The sequence below is a fragment of the Heteronotia binoei genome, chromosome 14 (genome assembly GCF_032191835.1).
Source record: "Heteronotia binoei isolate CCM8104 ecotype False Entrance Well chromosome 14, APGP_CSIRO_Hbin_v1, whole genome shotgun sequence".
In the NCBI taxonomy this organism is placed as follows: domain Eukaryota; kingdom Metazoa; phylum Chordata; class Lepidosauria; order Squamata; family Gekkonidae; genus Heteronotia; species Heteronotia binoei.
This window is the reverse complement of record NC_083236.1, coordinates 10,147,507-10,169,259: the sequence shown is the minus strand read 5'-3', so window position 1 is coordinate 10,169,259 and position 21,753 is coordinate 10,147,507. Positions and strand designations below refer to the sequence as shown.

At 42.4% G+C, this 21,753-nt stretch overlaps 1 protein-coding gene across 1 annotated transcript in view; it reads left to right on the top strand.

Annotated features, from left to right (window-relative positions):
* Positions 1-21,753, top strand: part of XRN2 (5'-3' exoribonuclease 2) — a 177,901-nt gene that overhangs the window by 54,543 nt on the left and 101,605 nt on the right. Inside the window, exons 12-15 of the mRNA XM_060253565.1 lie at positions 5,272-5,329; positions 5,410-5,517; positions 6,788-6,832; positions 17,377-17,511. Coding sequence (XP_060109548.1) covers positions 5,272-5,329; positions 5,410-5,517; positions 6,788-6,832; positions 17,377-17,511 — 346 coding nt within the window. The remainder of the gene's footprint in view (positions 1-5,271; positions 5,330-5,409; positions 5,518-6,787; positions 6,833-17,376; positions 17,512-21,753) is intronic.

Sequence of the window (21,753 nt, the reverse complement as noted above, 5' to 3'; positions counted from 1 at the left end):
CAGCTTCAGCCAGGAAAGGCCTAGAATCAGCGGGAAGCGAGGCATGCGGGCGACATCAAACCGCAGCTGTTCTTGGTGCTGCTGGACGTGGAAGGTGATGGGACAGGTCTCCTGGGTGACGGGGCCAGAACGGAGGAGGCGCCCGTCAATAGCCTCCACCAGCGACGGAATCCCTTTTGTCTGCACAGGGATCTGGTGCTGCTTCACAAAGGCGGCATCTATAAAACAGTGGGCCGCTCCCGAGTCCAGCATAGCATACACGAACAGCCAGCGTTCGTCAGGCAGACGGAGTTTGACTGGTAGCAGGAATGGCCCTGGGGTATCAGCCCGCTGTTCGGAGGACCCAGCTAGTCGCCCCAGGCTGGGGGGTCCACTTACGCCTGGGGCTGCCCTTTTGGCGGCGGTGGCAGCGAAGGTCCAGGTATCCGATGCTTAGCAGGGCAGCCAGAGGCATAGTGGCCTGCCGTGCCGCAGTAGAGGCACAGATTCTGCGTGCGGCGTCTGGTCTCTTCCTCTGGGGTCAGGCGGGGTCGAGCAGCTCCAAGCTGCATAGGCTCATCCTTGGTGCTGGTACTAGCTGGGGACGGGCGAGGAGCCAGGTAGCACGGCGCAGGGAGCTGGCGCCCTCTGGTCTTGGCTTGGCGGCGACTTTCCAGGCGGCCATCGATGCGGAGGCAGAGGGTGATAAGTTCTTGGAGCGTGGGTGGCTGCTCCACCCTGGCCAGTTCATCCAGGACCTCCTCTGCCAACCCCTCAGTAAACTGGTCCATCTGGGCAGCCTCATTCCACGCCAAGTCCTGGGTCAGGAGCTTGAATTCAGTGGCATATTGAGCCACCGAGGAGTTGCCTTGTTTCAGTGCCCTGATCTTCCGGTTGGCTGTGGCTGCTTGGACTGGGTTTGAGAAAACAGCAGACAGGTGGGCCTCAAACCCCTGGTAATCAGTCAGTAGGGGAGAGGACGCGACCAGTAAGGGTGTGGCCCATTTGGCCGCCTGCCCCTTTAACAGACTGATGACGAAACACACCTTGGTTTTGTCATTGAGGAAGTCCCGTGCTCTCAGTTCAAAGTACAGCCGACACTGTGCTAGGAAGGCAGGAAATTCTTCCACGGCACCCCCAAATCTGTCAGGTGGGGGAACTGGGCACTTGGCTGGAGCACTGGCCGCAGGTTGTTGCTGCAAGTGCACTACTGCCTGTGTTAGCTGCTGTACCTGGGCTTGGAGCGCAGCCAGTAGTTCTGTGGTTTCACTTGCTTCAGCATCCATCCTGTGGAGTGGGTGTTTGTCGGTGGAAGCAATCTGTCACGGCTGGGGCCGGGTCAGGCAAAGTCCAGAGGCAGTCCGAGGTCTGTAGCCAGTAAGCAGGAGGGTCCGAGGCGCCAAATCCGAATCACTGTAGAAGTATCGTAGGTCTGAGGTCCAGAAGCCGAGGTCAGGGAGTCCAGAAGTCCAAAGCCAAAGTCAGGGAGTCAGGAACCAAAGTCAAGCCGGAGTGGATGCTAGAATGTCAGGGAGATGACTAGTTGCTTCCACAAAGCTTCCTCCCAAAGCCCACAGCTATATAGCCCTCTGCTGGCTGTTGCCCGTTTGGGCTAATTGCTGGCTCAGGGAGGCAGCCAGGATCCTGTTACCACTCAAGCATCCTTGCTCTTAGAAGGGCCAGAATCCTCTCAGAACTCAGGGCTCAGGGAGCGTCTTGCTTGTGAGCGTGCCGCCCTCCTCCGATCCCTGAGGTCCTGCCGGAGGCGGTCACGCACACGAGCCACCCGAGAGGGCGAGGCAGGGGGGCTGGGATCTTCTCCAGCAGGAGGCAGGGGCACTGGTGCAGGTGGCAGGGGCACAGTTTCCTCATCAGACTCAACTTCCTCTGAAGGGTCCCCAGCACCCATGACACAATGTGTCTGTTGTGGGGGAGAAAGATAAAAGAGATTGTGAGCCACTCTGAGATTTGGAGTGGAGAGCAGGATATAAATCCAATGTCATCGTCTTCTTATTATTACTACTACATTGTAATATATAATGAAGTAATTATACAGCTCACAGCCCGGTTGCTAACAGGACACGAACTGGCACCAGTCTACGGACTAGGGGTTCAAGACCCCTGCTCTATATGACAGCCCTTCAAGTACTTGAAGATGGTGATCATATCATCTTTCAGCTGCCTCCTCTCTAGTCTACACATGCCCAGCTCCTTCAACCTTTCTTCATAGGACTTGGTCTCCAGACCCCTCACCATCTTCGTCGCCCTCCTCTGGACCTGTTCCAACTTGTCTATATCCTTATTAAAATGTGGTGCCCAAAACTGAACACAGTCCTCCAGGTGAGGTCTTACCACAGCAGAGTAAAGTGATACCATCACTTCACATGATCTGGACACTATACTTCTGTTGATACAGCCCAAAATTGCATTTGACTTTTAGCCACCACATCACACTGCTGACTCATGTTCAGTGTATGATCCGCTAAGACCCCTAGATCTTTTTCGCACATACTACTGCCGAGGACCTGCCTACCGAAGGGACCGTCTCTCACCATATGTTCCTTAGAGAGCACTGAGATCTAGTTCGCAAAATCTTCTAAAAATCCCTGGGCCAAAGGAGGCCAAGCTAAAAACAGCAAGGGAGCAGGTCTTTTTGATAATGGCTCCCCAGTGGTGGAACCAGCTGCCAGAGGAGCTGCGGGATCTTAATCAGTTCTGTAGGGCTTGTAAAACCGCCCTCTTCCAACTTGCCTTCTAAGATGGAATCTTGGCAATGATACCAAGCCATCTTTATATATGTACTGGAACTGTAGCACATTCGGTTTTAAATCGGTTTTAAATTATTTATTTAACTTAAATTTACAAACCTGTTTTTAACTGTATTTTATTGTATTAATTGTATTTTATTGTTATATCATGGTATAACTATCATGTCTTGTAAGCCGCCCTCAGCCTGCCTTGGCGGGGAGGGCGGGATATAAATAAAAATTTATTATTATTATTAAGACATGTCTCCCCCATCCTATAATGATACATTGGATTTTTCCTACCTAAATGCAGAACTTTAAATTTATCCCAGTTAAAATTCATTTTATTGGTTTTAGCTCAGTTTTCTGTCAAGATCATCTTGGATCCTGTTTCTGTCTTCTACTGTATTTGCAACCCCTCCCAATTCTGTATCATCTGCAAATTTAATAAGCATTCCTTCTATTCCTTCATCCAGATTATTTATAGAGATGCTAAACAAAAACAGGTCACAGGACAGATCCTTGAGGCACTCCACTTGTCACTCCTCTCCAAGAGGATGAGGAACCATTCACAAGCACTCTTTGGGTGCTATCTGTCAACCAGTTACAGACTCACCTAATGGTAACAGGATCCAAACCACATCTTACCAACTTGTCAACAAGGAGAGTATGTGGAGCCTTATCAAAAGTCTTACTGAAATCAAGATAAACGATGTCTACAGCATTCCCCTGATCTAACAAGGTAGTCACTTTCTCAAAAAAAGAGATCAGGTTAGTCTGACATGACTTGTTCTTGAGAAATCTGTGCTGGCTCTTAGTAATCACAGCCATCCATTCTAAATGTTCCAGGACTGATGTTTTGATTATTTGTTCTAAAACATTTCCAGGTATAGCTGTCAAGCTGATGGGTCGATAATTATCCGGATCCTCCTTTTTCCCCTTCTTGAAGATGGGGACAACATTCACCCGCCTCCAATCTTCCGGCATCTCACCTGTTCTCCAAGAATTCTCAAAAATAATAGCAGAGGCTCAGAAATTACTTAGCCTATGTGCTTCTCCCCGCAAAACTTTACCGTTGTCATCTCCAGTTTTTGGCAGTGTGTTAGGGTTTGAATTTTTGTCTCGATCCCCCAAAAGATTTAGTTTAAAGTCCTCCTTATTCCGTTTGCATGGTTGTTAATAAATCCATTTTTCCTAACATTGTGAGGTTCAAACCGTCTCCTGATGGAAGATCTTCACGTTGAAAGCATAGTCTGTGGTCTAAAAATCCAAACGTTTCTTGATGACCGCATCTACATAGTTATTTATCTGTAGTATTCTTCTTTCTCTTCCTTAGCCACGACCTTCAGCAGGTGGAACAGTCTTTCTGGCACTCTCCTTCTCTAGTGTATCCTGACTAAGAAACCCTCTTCTAACATACAGTGTCACTTCTCCTTTTTGACCCTTTCAGTTTTTCTTGAACAATTCATACACATCCACTACGACATTCCAGTCCTGGGAGTCATCGCACCAAGTTTCCATGCCTACTAAATCATATTCCTCTCTCTTCATTATAAGTCCAGTCTGTTAGCTGATTCCATTCCATGCTATGTTGGCTACTGCTCTGAATATACTTGCGGTTGTTATGATTGCAATGAAAGATTTTTGGAATCAGCTATGATTAATGGCCCTGAGGATTCAACTGCAAGACTGTGCCTTCTCTTCACATTCTTAGCTCCAAACTTGGTGGTGGTTTAGGTTTTCCAACGCAAAAACAGGCAAACCCTTCTTTCTGCCCCCACTAAGAAGAAAGAGCATATACTGCGTTGTAATTTTATTCAGTGACATTGTATGAATTTCCAATTGTCTTGTCTCTGTGTCTAGATAGCAGTGCCACTTGTGACTAGATAGCAGTGCCACCATACTTAGAACATTTGCTCAATTCCAGCCAGCATTTTATCCCTTTCAAAAAACTCTGAATACTATTGATGACTAGCATATTTCTTTGTTAGTGAAGAGCATCAGGAAGAGCATCTACTTGTCTGTTGAAGCTGAAGGATGTCCCCTTTCATCATGTGCTACAACTTTAGCAGCAGTCTCCTCTTTTGGTTCCAGTTATTTTCCATTCAAACCTTTGTAGTTACAACACCACCATCACTCCCCTCCTTTCCAACCTCTTTTGATCTGGCAGAGCTATGTGTGAGTCTGAAGAACTGAACATAGACAGCTCTGGTTTCTTGGTGCGTGTCCAGAGACACAGAAAATCTGGGATTAGAGTTCAATGTTTCTTTGGCTAAAGCTTCAGAATGTTCCACAACTGCTTCCCTGCAAGCACAGAATCAACATGTTGTACTGTACAAATAACCATCCAAAGAACACTAGTTACACATAAACATCATATTGTTCTATATCAGAAGCAGAAGACACTGCTTTCTTAGCCAAAGGAATGGCAGATGTTAAACCCAATGGGTCAGTAGTTAAAAGACCAATTCAGACTCTGTACATTTTTTTAAAAAAGTTGAGTGATTTTTTTGTCTATATAATGTATAAAATTATTCTATTACAGGGAAGGAGCAATTGATCGTCTTGTGAATATATATAAAAACGTTGTGCACAAAACTGGGGTAAGTTGGGTTTTTTTCCTCCTTTAAATGTTAATTAAAAATTGTGAAGAAAAATAATTAGATTTTTTAACAATTTACAGGGGTACCTTACGGAAAATGGCATTGTCAACCTACAAAGAGTACAGATGATCATGTTAGCAGTTGGCGAGGTTGAAGATAGCATTTTTAAGAAGCGAAAAGATGATGAGGTAAACATGACTGGTCGTGTGTGTGTGTGTTGTGATTATATATATATATATTTTTATTTAAGCAGCAAAAACTAGTGCGGTTTGAACACCTTGATAGACCAATGTGCATTTTCAACAAATCTTATCAATTTGCTTTACTATTTTTTGTTTTCTAGTGTATCAACAGCACCTAGGCCTTAAGCAGAAAATGACTGTGCTGTACCATGAAAAAGATCTTAAGTTTAATCCCTGAGGCAGATCACCCATAATGCAGAAAATTCATTGTAGCAACTACCCCCTTTTTGTCATGTGTTGGGCACAAAACCACCCAGGACAGTGAAATGGATGCTGTAAAGTCCCAAACATGGTCATACAAGGGAACTCTACATACATCTTGGAATCCCCAAAACCACTAGTTGTAGGGGAAGGGGCATCACTAACATGAGGCTAGGAGCCATCATCCATGAGAGGTAGGGAAGTCATTGGAACCCTAGATGGATGGTAAACCATTAAGATTCCTAACCTAAGATTCTGAGCTGCTTTGAGACCGCTTGCAGGATAGGACAGGATATAACTGGAATGAAATAAATATATAATAAACTTTTTCCTTTGTTTTTGGAGGGATTCTTGTTTTCCTTAACCTCTTATTTGAAGAAGAATTCTGGTAAACATAAGCCTTGTTCATGTTACAGCAAATGCACATACAACACCTCTGTGGGCTCACACCTGCTTGTAAGAAAGAGTCATTGTGCTTCATGTTACCAGGAACCAGGATAAATGAGGGGTTTAAATCACACATCCAACTGTACATATCCTGAACGTACCATGAGAAGTACTCAGTGACTATATGAAAAACAAAAGTACGCGGACTGAACGTATATTCAGCTGCAACTCGCAAACAGGGCTTCTTTCGTGCTTTAACTGTGTCGTTGAAAGCTGCATTGAGAGCCACGTATTGGGAAAGCCTCTGGATAGAAAATGGATGCTGTTGAGTATTGTTGGTTGAGTGGTTGTGTGTGCTTAATAGGATTCTAGTGGAATTTATATGGCATTCTTTGAAGAAGGATAGATAATACAAATCTGCGCATGTATAAATATTACACCAATACTGTGCTCCAGAACTGTTTATTAATAACTTGTCTGTTACTTATTTGTACAGAGTAGTACTTCAATTTTTACATGTTTTAGTCCAGTTTTAGTACAGTTCCACTGCAATACAAAAAATTCTACTGTACAAAGAAAGTTATCATTTTTTACTCAGTTCTTCTAATATTTTCTTCTTTTATTGTAGGAAAATTTCAAAAGAAGACAGAAAGAGAAAAGAAAAAGAATGAAGGTAAATATAACATCTAGATCTCCCCCCTAGAAAATTAAGGCATTGATCAAAACAAAACAAAATGACAATTTTTCAAAGATGCTATTTAAAAAGCTGGCCTGCCTCGGATAGCTCAGGCTAGTCCAATCTTGTCATATCTCAGAAGCTAAACAGGTTTGGCCTTGAAAATCCCACTAAGGGTCACCATAAGCCAGCTGCAACTTAGCAGCACTTTCCATCACCACCACTATTTTAAAAGCTGCTGAGGGCTAGTTCAAGCCTATGCATAGAGCCAGTGGGATTTTGGACTCCCCGCCCCCCCCTTGAACATCTTAATATGCCCCATGTTACATTCCAGTCATTGCATATTTTTCAATAAATTAGGAGGTCACCGTTTCCTATTATTTGGAAAGAGGTGTAGGGGGGAGAAGGCTTCTCAGATGTAGCTAGAAGTTCAACAGCAGAATAAATCAGAAGTTCAACAGCAGAATAAATCAGTTGTGGTTTTTTTCCCCATTGGCTTTGAAGGATGATCGGTTTGGGGGAGAAAAACCTCTGAAATATTTTTTCTAAAATGATGAGAAATGCTTTTAAGGCAGTGTTTTAAAATTTTATTTTAGTTTGTAACTCGTGGAAACTGCTTTCAACTAATTGTGAAATAACCATAGAACACTGTCATATAATAGGAAAAGTCCTGTCTTTGCTAAAAAGGAATCTTGTGTGCCCCAAATGACATCACGTCATCCGTGTGCATGCAAGGAGAGGCAGATGGTGAGGCCCCCTTGCTCTCTATGGATGTGCACTAGCAGCAGGTGCCTCTAGAAACGGGGGAGGGGGGGCATGGTGGCTCTAGGATTGTCCCGCTTGATTGAGGGTTTAAAGACTGTATTGAAAGCACGGACTCTAATGTTGAGTGTGTTTGTATGTATTTGATTAAAGCTGTGTATAAAATAGTCAACATATAATAATAATAATACGTATAGTAAATGCTGCAATTTCATCTACTGAATAATGCCTTCTAGGGCAATGAAAAAAGAGTGGGCAGGGGAGGGTTTTTTCCCCTTATGTGCATCTTCTCCTAAAGATATTGCCAGTTTTGAAAAATCAAGATGGATAGCCGTGTTAATCTGTAGCAAGAGAAAAGAGCCAGAGTCCAGCAGCACCTTAAAGACTAACCAGATTTCCCCAGCCACAGATTTGGTTAGTCTTTAAGGTGCTGCTAGACTTCTGACTCTTTTCTACTCTTCAGAGAGAGTGGCTGTGCAGTCTGGTTACCAGCAAGGATGTTAGTAGTAGTCGGTGAAAAATGTAGAAGATGTGCCTCTTAGTGGAGTGCCTGGATTAAGAGTTTAATTTTCTGTAAATTGATTTAATAAACAGTTAACACCATTTTAAGCTTGAGTTTCTAGTTAATCAGTCATATTTATTAGTCATTAGACCATCCATATACAGAAGAAGAAAAATGCAAAACTTGAGTTAAAAATAAAAGTTGAAAGGTTTGCATTCTTATATATACAAGCAGAGAGGAGGGATATAAAATATACCGATTTTTCATGCCCAGAATTTAAACCTGTTTAATATACATCTTCTGCAGCCTCATAATCAGCACACAAAATCTGGCAACTTGATAGGTTATTTTAGGGTTTATGTCAGATAGGAGGTAGCCTAGCCTGGCTTTATTTGTATGGCCCGAGATCTTGTTCAACAAGGGAATAATGATAATTATAAAAAGTGCAACTGAAAAACGTGTGCTCCAGAGACTCCACTTCCTTTAAAGAATATGAGCATAGCCTTTCCTAGTGGTTTTTTTATACTTGCTTTTTTAATACTTTTTAAATACTTTTTATACTTGCCTTCAAGAACTGCAGAAGGGAGTGTAAGACTCCTTGCCAAAGAGAACGCCCTTCTGAAGTAATTTACTTCCAAAGAAGCCAAATGCACTGCTGGTTCAGCAGTATATTTGTCATTTAAGAACATGCCAGATTTGAATACTTGGGAGATGTTGGATGGACATTCAATATCCTCCACAGCTATTTTGTGTGGTCAGTTCCACAGGATAAAAGTACCTCAGGTGCTAAGCCAATTCTGACAATGTTGAGAAAAATCACCGAAATAAACAATACTTTTAAATGATTAATAAGTTATCTTAATTTGATTTATATGAACACCTTCTCACACTATAAGTAAACGCCAAGTACAGCTTTATAAAAAGACAAATAGCTTCTGTAGTCCTGTGGTATACTGAAACAAACTGTCTCTTTAAACTGAAAAGTTTTTAGATGATGCCATGCATGTAATAAAGGGGAAAAAATATCCAGTGTTCTGGTGGTGGTCACTGAAGATTCCATACTAGTAGAAATAAACAGTAACTCCACAGGAAAAGATCACAGGAGAGGATGGGAGAACTTGCCAAATCTAGACCTTTGTGGCAGTTCTGCAGCCTTCATCTGCTCTCTCTCTCTCTCTCTCTCGTGTGCACCGTTCCTTTCACGGAACCACAGTGTGCAATATTTTTACATAGGTTCAGCGCATACTTACTATCATTCTGTTCTTGGCATCCTGTATCCTGTTTCTGTCTTCTACTGTATTTGCAACCCCTCCCAATTTAGCATTATCTGCAAATTTAATAAGGTAACTTATTTATTGTTTAAAGTATTGTTCATTTTACTTAGATTATACTCCTTCTTGTTGTATAAAACAGGATGGGCTAGTACCTAGGAAAGTTCCATAGAGCAAATGTGCCAGAGTTTAGGCTTTATATAATTCTAAGGCTGTAGGAATAAAGTGCCCCCCTATGGAGACGGTGAAACCTCAACGTGGCATTTGCTGATCTTTTTCCCTGTTCAGCAACTTATTTACCGTCCCTGAATTTTTAAAGGTCAGGCTTGCCATACTTTTATTTCCGACTTCTATTCCGCTCTTACCCACGATCATAGGGCTCGGCAAATTACAACGAAGAGCAGATAGTATAGAATATAATTAAAATAAATAAAATAGAACTTCAGACATTAATGTAATAAACTCTTCCTGGGGGAGAAAAAGGAGGAGAGGAATAAGAAGGCTAAATAGGGAATATCCAGGGCTCATTTTGTAGCAGGAGTTCCTTTGCATATTAGGCCACACTCTCCTGATGTAACCAATCCTCCAAGAGCTTACAGGGCTCTTAAAGGATTGGCTACATCGGGGTGTGTGTGGCCTAATAGATAGGCCTAACAGTACACATCCAGCCAGCGCTGCTTCAACTGCACTGGCTACCAATTGAGTACTAGATCCGTTTCAGAGTTCTAGTTCTGACATTTAAAGCCTTACATGGCTTGGGACCGACATATCTATGGGACCGCCTCTCCCCATATGTGCCCCAAAGATCACTGCAATCCAGCTTACAACATCTGCTGACTGTACCTGGCCCAAAGGACTTGCCTCAACCAGGGCCAGGTGGAATCAGCTCCCTCTAGAGACCCGGGCCCTCACTGAATTACTACCTTTCCATAGGGCCTGTAAAACAGAGCTATTCTACCAGGCCTTTGGTTGAGGCAGCAAGTGTCCTATTCCATCAACTGGCCCTATGCTGTGATAGCACCTCTGCTGTGATACTATCTTTTATTTCTAATTACTGTTCTAGACCCTCAGTGTATATAATATATGCCCAACTGAGCCACCATTTATAGTTTATCTATGATCTATTTAAATTGTTCATATTGGTCTGGTTTTAACTGCGTTTTGGATTGTTTTTATTATGTTGTTATCTGCCCTGAGCCCATAGTTGGGAAAGGGTAGAATATAAATTGCCTAAAATAGAATAAATAAAATACATAAATATGCAAAGGAGCTCCTGCTAAAAAATGAGCCCCGTATCCCCGTCTCACCCCAAAGCTTGGAGATACAGTTCCATTTTACAGGCCCTGCAGAATTGAGCTGAGTCCTTCAGGGATCAGATTTCTCTCAGAAGTAATAATAATAATAAATTTTTATTTATACCCCGCTCTCCCTGCCGAAGCAGGCTCAGGGCATTCCACCAAGCTGGGGCTACCACCAAAAAGGCTGTAGCTCTGATGGAGGCCAGGCAAATATTCCTTGAGCCCAGGACCATCATCATGTTGTTATTTGAGGAGCACAATGCTATTTGAGGGGTACACCAAGAGAGGCGATCTCAAAGATAGGTTGGTCTCAGACCATGAAGGGCTTTGAAGGTTAAAGCCAACACCTTTGACTTGATCCAGAATTCAGCTGGAGCCAGTACAGCTGGGATGTGCTCTGTGAGGAGTTCCCATAAGTATGTGTTCTGTGAGGAGTTCCCGTAAGGACTATTGCTTCTGCATTCTGGACTAGTTGCAGTTTTCAGGTCAGTCTCGAGGGTAGCCCTACATAGAGTAAATTACAATAGTCCAATCTGGAGGTGACCATTGCATGGATCACAATAGCTAAATCCTGGTGAGATAGGAAGGGAGCCAGCTACTCAGTCTGTCAGCAGCATGTGACACGGTCTTTGCGTAGAACAGTGCCAATCAGGCCACATTTGTGATCTGGGCCTCCACAGACAAGGATGTTTCCAGGATCACCTCCAGGCTCTTCATTATTGGTGTCTGTTTCAGGAAGGCATTGTCCAAAATCTGAAGCTAAATACCCAATCCCAAATTTCTCTTCCCAACCACAGGGCCTCTGTCTTTGATGGATTTAGTTTCAGCCTGCTCCGTTTCAGCCATCCAGCCATAGCTTTCCCCTGCCATATTTTAGTATATATGCATCCTCTAGGAAACCCTGAAGCTGTTCTGTCACCAATATCTCAGTTACCTTACCCAGAAACGGAAGGTTCAAAACTGAATGGTATTTGGGTGAATCAGTAGGATCCAGTGAAGGTTTCTTTAAGAGCAGGCATACTGTTGCCTCCTTTAAACTCTAGGGAAAGACCCCTGAACTTAGGGACAGATTTATAATGTCTGCCAGGGGCCCCCATATTACATCTGGATTGACTGTAATCAGCCATCATGAGTTCAGGAGACAAGCAGTCAGTTTTGTAGCATGCAAGATCCTATTAGAATTGTCCTAGGAGAACAGGCTGAATTGATCCAGTGTTGGACCTGAAGATAGCCAAGGAGCCTTCAGTTCTCTTACTCTCTTATTATATCAATATTGGCAGGCAGGTCCTGGCAGAGCAACAAAGAATTTATCTGCAAAAAACCTCACTTCTCAATTAATTTCCAAATTTCTAACCTTTTCACCTCCCTCAGAGAGGGATGTTAAAGATCTAATTACGCTAAATAATTGTGCTGGGTGAGACCTAGAAGATGTGATGGAGGTGGCATAAATTTCTTCGCTGCCTTCACCACCACTTCATAGGATCTCATAAATAGAACAGGTGAGGTGCCGGAAGATTGGATGGGCAGATGTTGTCCCCATCTTCAAGAAGGGGGAAAAGGAGGATCCAGGTAACTACCAACCTGTCAGCTTGACATTATACCTGGAAAACTTTTCAGAACAGATCATCAAACAGTCAAACCTGGAACATTTAGAAAGGATGGCTGTGATTCCTAAGAGCCAGCATGGATTTCTCAAGAACAAGTCATGTCAGACCAACCTTATCTTTTTTATTCCAGGTATAACCTTGTTGGATCAGGGAAATGCTGTAGACATACCGTAGTTTATCTTGGATTTCAGTAAGGCTTTTGATAAGGTTTCGCATACTATCCTTCTTGACAAGTTGGTAAAATGCGGTTCGGATCCTGTTACCATTACGTGGATCTGTAACTTGCTGACAGATCACATCCAAAGAGTGCTTGTGAATGGTTCCTCATCCTCTTGCAGAGGAGTGACAAATGGAGTGCCTCACGGATCTGTCTTGGGACCTGTTTTGTTGAACATCTTTATAAATGATTTGGGTGAAGGAATAAAGGGAATGCTTATTAAATTTGTAAATGATACTAAATTGATAGAGGTTGCAAATGCAATAGAAAACAGAAAAATGATGATCTTGACAGGCTGGAAAACTGGACTGAAACCCATAAAAAGAATTGTAACAGGGATAAATGTAATTGGGAGTCCTGTTCCTCTCAATCTGAACCCCGGGACTGAGCAGGTGGTGGCAGCGAGCCCAAGGGGCAGGAGGAGAAATAGCTCCCTCCAGGAGTTGGCGACTCCATAGGGGGCTGACGGGACCGGGCCTGAAGGTAGAATCGGGCCGGTTCCGCCGCACTGTAAAGTTCTGCATTTAGGTAGGGAAAATCCAATTCATAGTTATAGGATGGAGACTAAGAGAAAACCATGCTTGTATCATTCAAGATGCACTAGTCACACTATTCCAAAAATTTATTCAATACACAGTACATGAAATCCAGCAAACAACTGAACTTCTTTTTTTTCCAGTATTAATACTTTATTAAGTGTGCATTTATCAACTTATTTATACATCTCAAATAAATATTTCATTTTTTTGCTTATTACATTCTACAAATCAAACTGAATATTAACAATAAATAAAATTCAGAGGAAGGGGTTTATTTATTTCCTTTCTTTACCCGATTTCACCCGATCCCCGTACCACTTTTCCTAATCATTCTAATCATAGTTATATTCTTTCTTTTGTTTCCAAAGCTGCTTTACTTCTTCATGGACTTCCATCTTTTCATACTTAATTTTTAAAACTCTAACCATCTTCTCTCATGGCTGCAAAAGAAAGCTGGACAGGGTTACCTCCAGAACTGGGTGCTGTAGAAAAATCTCTACAGTTGGAGGTCTGGGGGGGGGAGGCACACCCACCACCTCCTTGCTACTCCATTAGCTTTAACAATTAATTTCCCATTTTCCATTCCCATTTATCATATATTATCCTATTTTCTAACTATATACATATTCTATTAATACTCCTCAAGAAAACATAATTTCCCAATTCAAAACATACTTTCTCAATTCAAACTCTTCCAGACTTTAGTTTGATTACACTATTAGTTCCTAGCTAGATGCCTCATTATAAGCAGTAAAAGTTTAATTTTTCATATTAACCGCTAGATGGCCTAATGGTAACTATCAATACATAATTCCTTTGTCACGAAGAATCTTTGTTGTTCCTTTCAGTCTCCTTGCATTATTTACTTCATCTGGGATATCAGGAAATAAAAAAACTGTCATGTCTTCAAAGCACAGTCCTTGTTTTTCCCTGGCGATTTTAAACACTTTGTTCTTCATCTATAGTTGTTTAAATTCAACAACAATGTCCGGGGAAACGTTATCAGGAGCCTTTTTGGAAATATTTAATCGGAAGGCAGTGGTAACAATCTCTTGGGAAGACTCTGCTCCTTCTGTGAGAAGAGTCTGACTCAGCCATCTATTTAAAGCTGTAGTAAGGTTTTCCGTCTCACCAAAATTTACAGATATTCCATGAAGTTTGGCCTTTCTTTCTCTTAATTTTAACTCCTGGACTATAATCTTATTTTTGGCCCAAGACTCAAAGTCCTTAAAATTTTTCAAATCCTCTGCTGTCTTTTTTGCCGTCTGATATGCAGCTTCAGCTTTCTTATCCGTTGTTTTCAACGCTGCAGTGAATTCTTCCAATTTCTTATTAATTGGTTCGACTGACTGTTTGAGAAGTTCAAGTTCCTTTTTTAATTGTCCAACCTCTCCACTAAGAGACCTTAAATCACTCTTAATTTAATTCTTTATCTCTGTAAGGGCTTGCAATATCTTAATCTGTTCACTTTGGGGAGCATTACTCCCTTCGGCCGCCATTTCTTCTAACAGAGAAATCTCCAGGTCAGAATCTTCAGATTCTAAGTCAGTTTTACCCTTTCTGGGAGGTCTATTGGGTGGGTTTTTAGTACCTTTTTTTGCTCTACTCCTTCCCATGCTTGACTTTGATGTTCTTTCCAAAATTGGCTGTGTTTGCTGGGAATAGTTGTTAATCTTCTTCAGGAATAGCAGGAGCGTAGGAGGGATGCAACCGGCCTGAAGCTCAGTCACCATGCCCCCCTCCCAACAACTGAACTTCTTTATGAACATACATAGATAACTAGACAAAATGTACAAAACATGTACACAGATACCAACTTGGAAGTCCACTGACATGTACAAGGAGGCAAAAAGTCCAATATTTTCACAATAATCAGTAGTTTGCAAGGTATCAGAAGAACTTTGATCCAGAAAAATGCAATTTGTGACACGCTTCCGGTGTTTTGATGACGATTCTTCGTCCGACAAATAATAAATTTTCTGGAACCACAGCTCAGTTCATTCTATATGCATGTGCATGTCAATTTCCAAGACAATTATTTTCTAAAGCGGTAGTCTGAAAGTTTTTTTTACCTGGAATCAGTGCTCCATAAACTATACACCAAGTTACAAGTCAGTTACTCACAAACGGCACCATTTAAAATTTAAATGGCTTTGCAAGGAGACCAAGCAGCGACTTCACCCTCTTCCAGTTCATCCAGAAGTGTATGAACATACTGAATGTTCATAAAATGCCTGTTAAAAACCATGTGGTCTGGGGGTGGCGATCTATGAACCCCATGGACCTGGACCTCCATGTACCAGGGATTTTTGCTGGATCATGCAGATTCCTAATATAGAGTTTTACAAACTCAAGGAACTCTAGTTTTGCTGATTAAATATTAGTTTTAACACACACCTCCTCCTAATGTGGGGCTTCAATGGAATATTTCCACTACCTGGCACTACATTTTATGACATACGGGGCCTGACACCACAAAGTCTCATTTAGGTGAGATGCTGCCCTCATAATAAATGAGTTTGACACCATTGCCTTAAAGACTAACAAAATTTGTTGCAGGATATGAGCTTTTGAAAGTCACAGTTCACTTCTTCAGATTACCTGAAGATTCTTCAAATATCTTTAGAAGTGAGCTGTGACGCATGAAAGCTCATCCCCTGCCACAAATCTTTTTAGTCTTCAAGGTGCTACTGGACTCTTTTTTAGTCCTCCCATATCAATCTGCCTGTGTACCAAAACCTCCTCCAGGAGCTCCATATTCTAATGCTACTGGAGAAAGAACCTTTTGAAGCTTTTGAAGTCTTTCTCCAGGAGTATTCATAGAATCACAGAGTTGCAAGGGTCCAAACAGGCCATCTAGTACAACCCCCTGCTTAATACAGAATCAGCCTAGAGTGGAGGTGTCAGACTAATTTGTTATGAAGCCCAGATCTGACATAAATGTCAGTTAGGCTAGGTACTAGAAATATAAACTTTATAAAGATGATTTTAGATGCCAAATGGCAATAGCAGGTGAATGACAATAGTAGGCTTGATTGGATTAGGTGTAATATGCAGAGGGGACAGTAGGCATGGCAATATCAGCACTGGTAATGAGATGGGTAACCTTGGTCTCAATCGCATCCAGGAGAATTCTGTCTAGGAGGATGCAAAGAACGAATGAACTTAAATCTGACATTAGAAAGTACAACATTCAGTTGCTGAGCTAAGAGGAGTAGTAGGAATTTCAAAGGGAGATTAGAAAGAGAGAGTGATGAATTGCAATTGATAATGAAGCTCAAGACAATGCATCCTCCAGGACTGAACTAAGAGCTAATTTTCCTGTCTCCTTACCAGTGTGTGGTATTTTCATTTGGCATCTGAAATCACTCCACTCTCCAAAGATATGACCAATCCAAGTGCTCTAATTCCTAATCAAGGACTCTTTGAAAGAAAACAAAATCCAAATAGCAATACAGAGATCCAGTCTTTAAAAAAAAAAAAAAACCCTGTCAGAATAAGCCAAAAATAATTTCCGCAATGTACATTGTGTTTGTCAGAAGAATCCATCCACCCTCCCTCTGAAAAAGTGTGCTTGCACACAAAAGCTTATACCTGGAATAAAATGTTGTTGGTCTTAAACCAACATGGGATTCCAAACTTGTTCTTTCTCTCTTTCCTCTCCCTCCTTTCCTCCCCAAGGGAGAGAAGCAGCCCTGGAGAAGGAAGTAGAAGAAGCTCTGTGTGTGTGTGTGTGTGTGTGTGTGTGTGTGTGTGAAAGAGAGAGAGAAATTTTGTATCTCTACAGCAGGAAGCAGCCACAGAGTCCTGCAGGGAAGGGAGGCAAGAGGCAGGAAGCAAAGAGCTAGGGGAAAATGCAAGGAGCTGGGGAAAATGCGAGCTACAGTGCAGCTGCAGTAGCAGCCTCAGAAAGGGAAGCAGGAGGGGGAAATTTCTTGCAGGCTGGATTTGAGTGCTGCAGAAGCTGGATCCATCCCACGGACTGCATGTTTGACACCACTGATTGAAGGTGCTACTGGATTCTTACACTTTTCTACTGCTACAGACAGGCTAACATGGCTAGCCATCTTGATATAGGGGGATACCCTGGTTCCTGGTTGGGGCTTTATAGGCCAGTAACAGCACCTTGAACTGGGCCCAAGTACAAACCAATTAAGATCTCCCACAATATCATCGCTCCAGAATGTTCCAGTTAACTGCCAGACTGCCATATGCATACATGTCCCAAACACTGCCTAGACTAGCTTTGTACATTTTGGAACCCTGCAAGTCTGCTTTACATTCACTGCTTACGTTTGGTAATGTATAATCAATACTTGTGCAATTGTGTGTTTCCTCCCTTTAGAGAGAACAACATTCTATACTTGGTGGGCAATTCACGCCACAGCCTTTGGGGAAGGGAAATAGATCAAGCCATCAGCCAATCAATAATCCAAGACAAACAGCCTTTGAAATGAGAATGCAGGACAGACAGAACACAGTAAGTGATTGTGCAAACTTTCTTGCAGAATTGGTGAAAGTAACAAATATACAAATGTATGAAGATGGTGTCATTTACTAATGGATTAGTTTTCCCCTTGGCAAGACCTTCCTTAGTCCTGGAAATTGAAGCTGCAGGTAGATGAAGAGTAGGTCTTAATAAAAATATCTCCCTTAATACTTGGCAGAATGTTTGGAACTCTCCTGTAAATTCTTCTCCTGTATTCAATATCTGATTTCAGTTTTTTAAAATTATGGTACGTTGGTATTATTCCCCGAGAAAACTTCATCTGATTAACCCACAGCTAAGCCCGCTTTGCTGGAAGAACTGCAGTTTTGTAGGCACTTACCTTCAGTGCTGGTGAGAATGTGCTGTCATTCTGCACTTCTGGCAGGATGTAATGCAACAAATTTTTATAATTACTTTGCAAACCTTACCAATGTCTCCTGACCTTCTTCTTTTAAACATATGGGAAGCATAGCCAGCTTTAAGAGGGGATTGGATAAAAATATGGAGCAGAGGTCCATCAGTGGCTATTAGCCGCAATATGTATGTGTGTGTGTGTGTATATATATATTTGTGTGTGTATACACACACATATTGGCCACTGTGTGACACAGAGTGTTCGACCGGATGGGCCATTGGCCTGATCCAACATGACTTCTCTTATGTTATTAAGACCTGCCTTCAAATGTTCTCGACAGGGAGTTAATCCAGATTCTTTTCGCTACAGCACATTTAGCTATTGCTTCATGTTGGAAATCATCATCTGCTGCTACGCGGCAAAACTGATTTGATAAAATTTGGGATCAGTTTGTAATGTGGAACATATGAACATATACATATTCATGAACATATATATGAACATATGAAGCTGCCTTATACTGAATTAGACCCTCGGTCCATCAAAGTCAGTATTGTCTACTCACTGGCAGCGGCTCTCTAGGGCCTTAAGCTGAGATTTTTCATGCCTATTTGCCTGCACCTTTTTTAGTTGGAGATGCCAGGGACCTTCTGCGTACCTGGGACCTTCTGTTTACCAAGCAGATGCTGTACCACTGATCCACCGTCCCTCCCCATTGAAGATTTTAATGGTTATTGATTATGCTCATTTTTGCTCTAATAAGTCTTACAATAAGTTCATAGCCATTTGGAAACCAGTGTTAGAATTTATGTCAAACCGTAACCTTCTTTCGTCTAATCATGCATATCACTTCTGACTACATTTTTAATACTTTTTTTCCCCTTCTTCAGTCAGTCAGTCCTGGAACATTTAGAAAGGATGGCTGTGATTCCTAAGAGACAGCACGGGTTTTTCAAGAACAAGTCATGTCAGACTAACCTGATCTCTTTTTTTGAGAAAGTGACTAACTTTCTGGATCAAGGGAATGTTGTAGACATCGTTTATCTTGATTTCAGTAAGGCTTTTGATAAGGTTCCACATACTATCCTTCTTGACAAGTTGGTAAAATGTGGTTTGGATCCTGTTACCATTAGGTGCATCTGTAACTGGTTGACAGATCACACCCAAAGAATGCTTGTGAATGGTTCCTCATCCTTTTTGAGAGGAGTGACAAGTGGAGTGCCTCAAGGATCTGTCCTGGGACCTGTTTTGTTCAACATCTTTATAAATGATTTAGATGAAGGAATAGAGAGAATGCTTATTAAATCTGCAGATTATATGAAATTGGGAGGGGTCGCAAACACAGAAGAAGACAGAAACAGGATACAGGATGACCTTGACAGGCTGGAAAACTGGGCTAAAACCAATAAAATGAATTTTAACAGGGATAAATGTAAAGTTCTGCATTTAGGTAGGAAAAATCCAATGCATTGTTATAGGATGGGGGAGACATGTCTTAGCAGTAGTACGTGCGAAAAAGATCTAGGGGTCTTAGTGGACCATACGCTGAACATGAATCAACAGTGTGATGCTGTGACTAAAAAGGCAAATGCAGTTTTGGGCTGTATCAACAGAAGTATAGTGTCCAGATCACGTGAAGTGATGGTATCACTTTACTCTGCTCTGGTAAGACCTCACCTGGAGTATTGTGTTCAGTTTTGGGCACCACATTTTAAGAAGGATGTAGACAAGCTGGAACGGGTCCAGAGGAGGGCGACGAAGATGGTGAGGGGTCTGGAGACCAAGTCCTATGAGGAAAGGTTGAAGGAGCTGGGGATGTTTAGCCTGGAGAGGAGGTGGTTGAGAGGTGATATGATCACCATCTTCAAGTACTTGAAGGGCTGTCATCTAGAGGATGGTGTGGAATTGTTTTCTGTGGGCCCGGAAGGTAGGACCAGAAGAAATGGGTTGAAATTAAATCAAAAGAGTTTCCGGCTCAACACTAGGACGAACTTCCTGACAGTTAGAGCGATTCTTCAGTGGAACAGGCTTAGAAACAGTGTCATAGAGTTGGAAGGGACCTTTAGGGTCATCTAGTCCAACCCCTGCATAATGCGGGAAACTCACAAACACCTCCCCCTAAATTCACAGGATCTTCATTGCTGTCAGATGGCCATCTAGCTTCTGTTTAAAAACCTCCAAGGAAGGAGAGCCCACCACCTCCCGAGGAAGCCTGTTCCACTGAGGAATTGCTCTGTCAGGAAGTTCTTCCTAATGTTGAGTCGGAAACTCTTTTGATTTAATTTCAACCCATTGGTTCTGATCCTACCTTCCAGGGCCACAGAAAACAATTCCACACCATCCTCTATATGACAGCCCTTCAAGTACTTGAAGATGGTGATCATATCACCTCTCAGCCACCTCCTCTCCAGGCTTCCTCGGGAGGTGGTGGGCTCTCCTTTCTTGGAAGTTTCTAAACAGAGGCTGGATGGCCATCTGACAGCAATGAAGATCCTGTGAATTTAGGGGGAGTTGTTTGTGAGTTTCTGCATTGTGCAGGGGGTTGGACTAGATGACCCTGGAGCTCCCTTCCAACTCAATGATTCTAGGAGTGGGTCTCGGGTTTTCATGATCCCTCCTCAGATCTCCGGGAACAATGGAGAAGATTGAATAAGGATGATCACATACTTAGCCCCATTTCAGTCATGAGGTTGCTTCTGTGAAGTGAAAAAGTAAAGTGGGTGAGAAGAAAGTACTTTGGCCTCCCCAGGGCCCCATAACCAAGTAATGACCACAGTCTTGTAAATAGTTTTCAAGGTCACCTGGGCAAGTTTCACCCATGATATATGGAAGGAATTATTTTGAGATGGTAACGTGTTGAATAACTAGGGTACCAGCTCGCCCATTATGGCAGATAACCTCCTGCCCGTGGGCTCTGGCCAACTGCCGTTCCATTCAGTAACGGGAACAAAAACGAAGGGGGGAGAATGGTGCCACACTGTACCACTTCCATCTGGAACCTGAAAGTGACACCACATCTGCCATGTGGCACTCTAGGAAGTTCCCTGATCTTTTTTTTTTTAACCTTCAGTGACCATAATGATGTTGCTTCCAGGTTCTTGGCTGGAAGCAGTATCACAGAGTCCCACAAATGCTCCCTTCACTGTATGGAGCTAGGCTGGAAACCCTATGGTTTACCCAAATGTACCATTCTAACTAAAGTTCCTTGTTGATCAGAAGCCTCAAGAAAAGTGCATGGTAATGTAGTCTCATGGTCACTGGTGTTTACAAAGATCTCTGGCCTCATGAAAACCAATTTGAAAAAGAGTTCTTGACAACCTTGAGCTGTCTCATTACATGTTGGGAGGAGTTGGGCATCCCACAATAGCAGTTGGAGAATGGTGAACCCTTATTGCTCACAAAAACAAACATTGGTTATATGGGACGGATTTGTGCCTTCAGTATTGTTGTAGTATACAAAGAAAATAAGGGTTTTAAAATATTCTTCTGCTATGAAAACACTTGGTTATACTTCTTAAAGAGTTACAATGTATTTAATAAATTATACATGTCTTTATTTAGAATATATCTGTTTCAGGAAGTGCACTTTGAAATGCCAAAATGTGCAAATAATGTATGTATTAGCTCTAGAAAATATTTTGTCTGGAGAAGTGTATGTGTCCTCTGCCAGTTTCTCCATTATCACCCAACAATGGGCCCTTTTATCTTGTGTTTGCTCTTCACATAACAGAAGATTTTCTTGTTGTATTGAACCTCCCTGGCCAACTTTAGCTCACCATATGCTTTGACCCCTCTGATGGCCAACCACTGAGAACAGCGCCAGCCTGTGGGCACGTGGCACCCTAGGCAGGCTCCCTGCCCACCGCCGCACTCCTTCC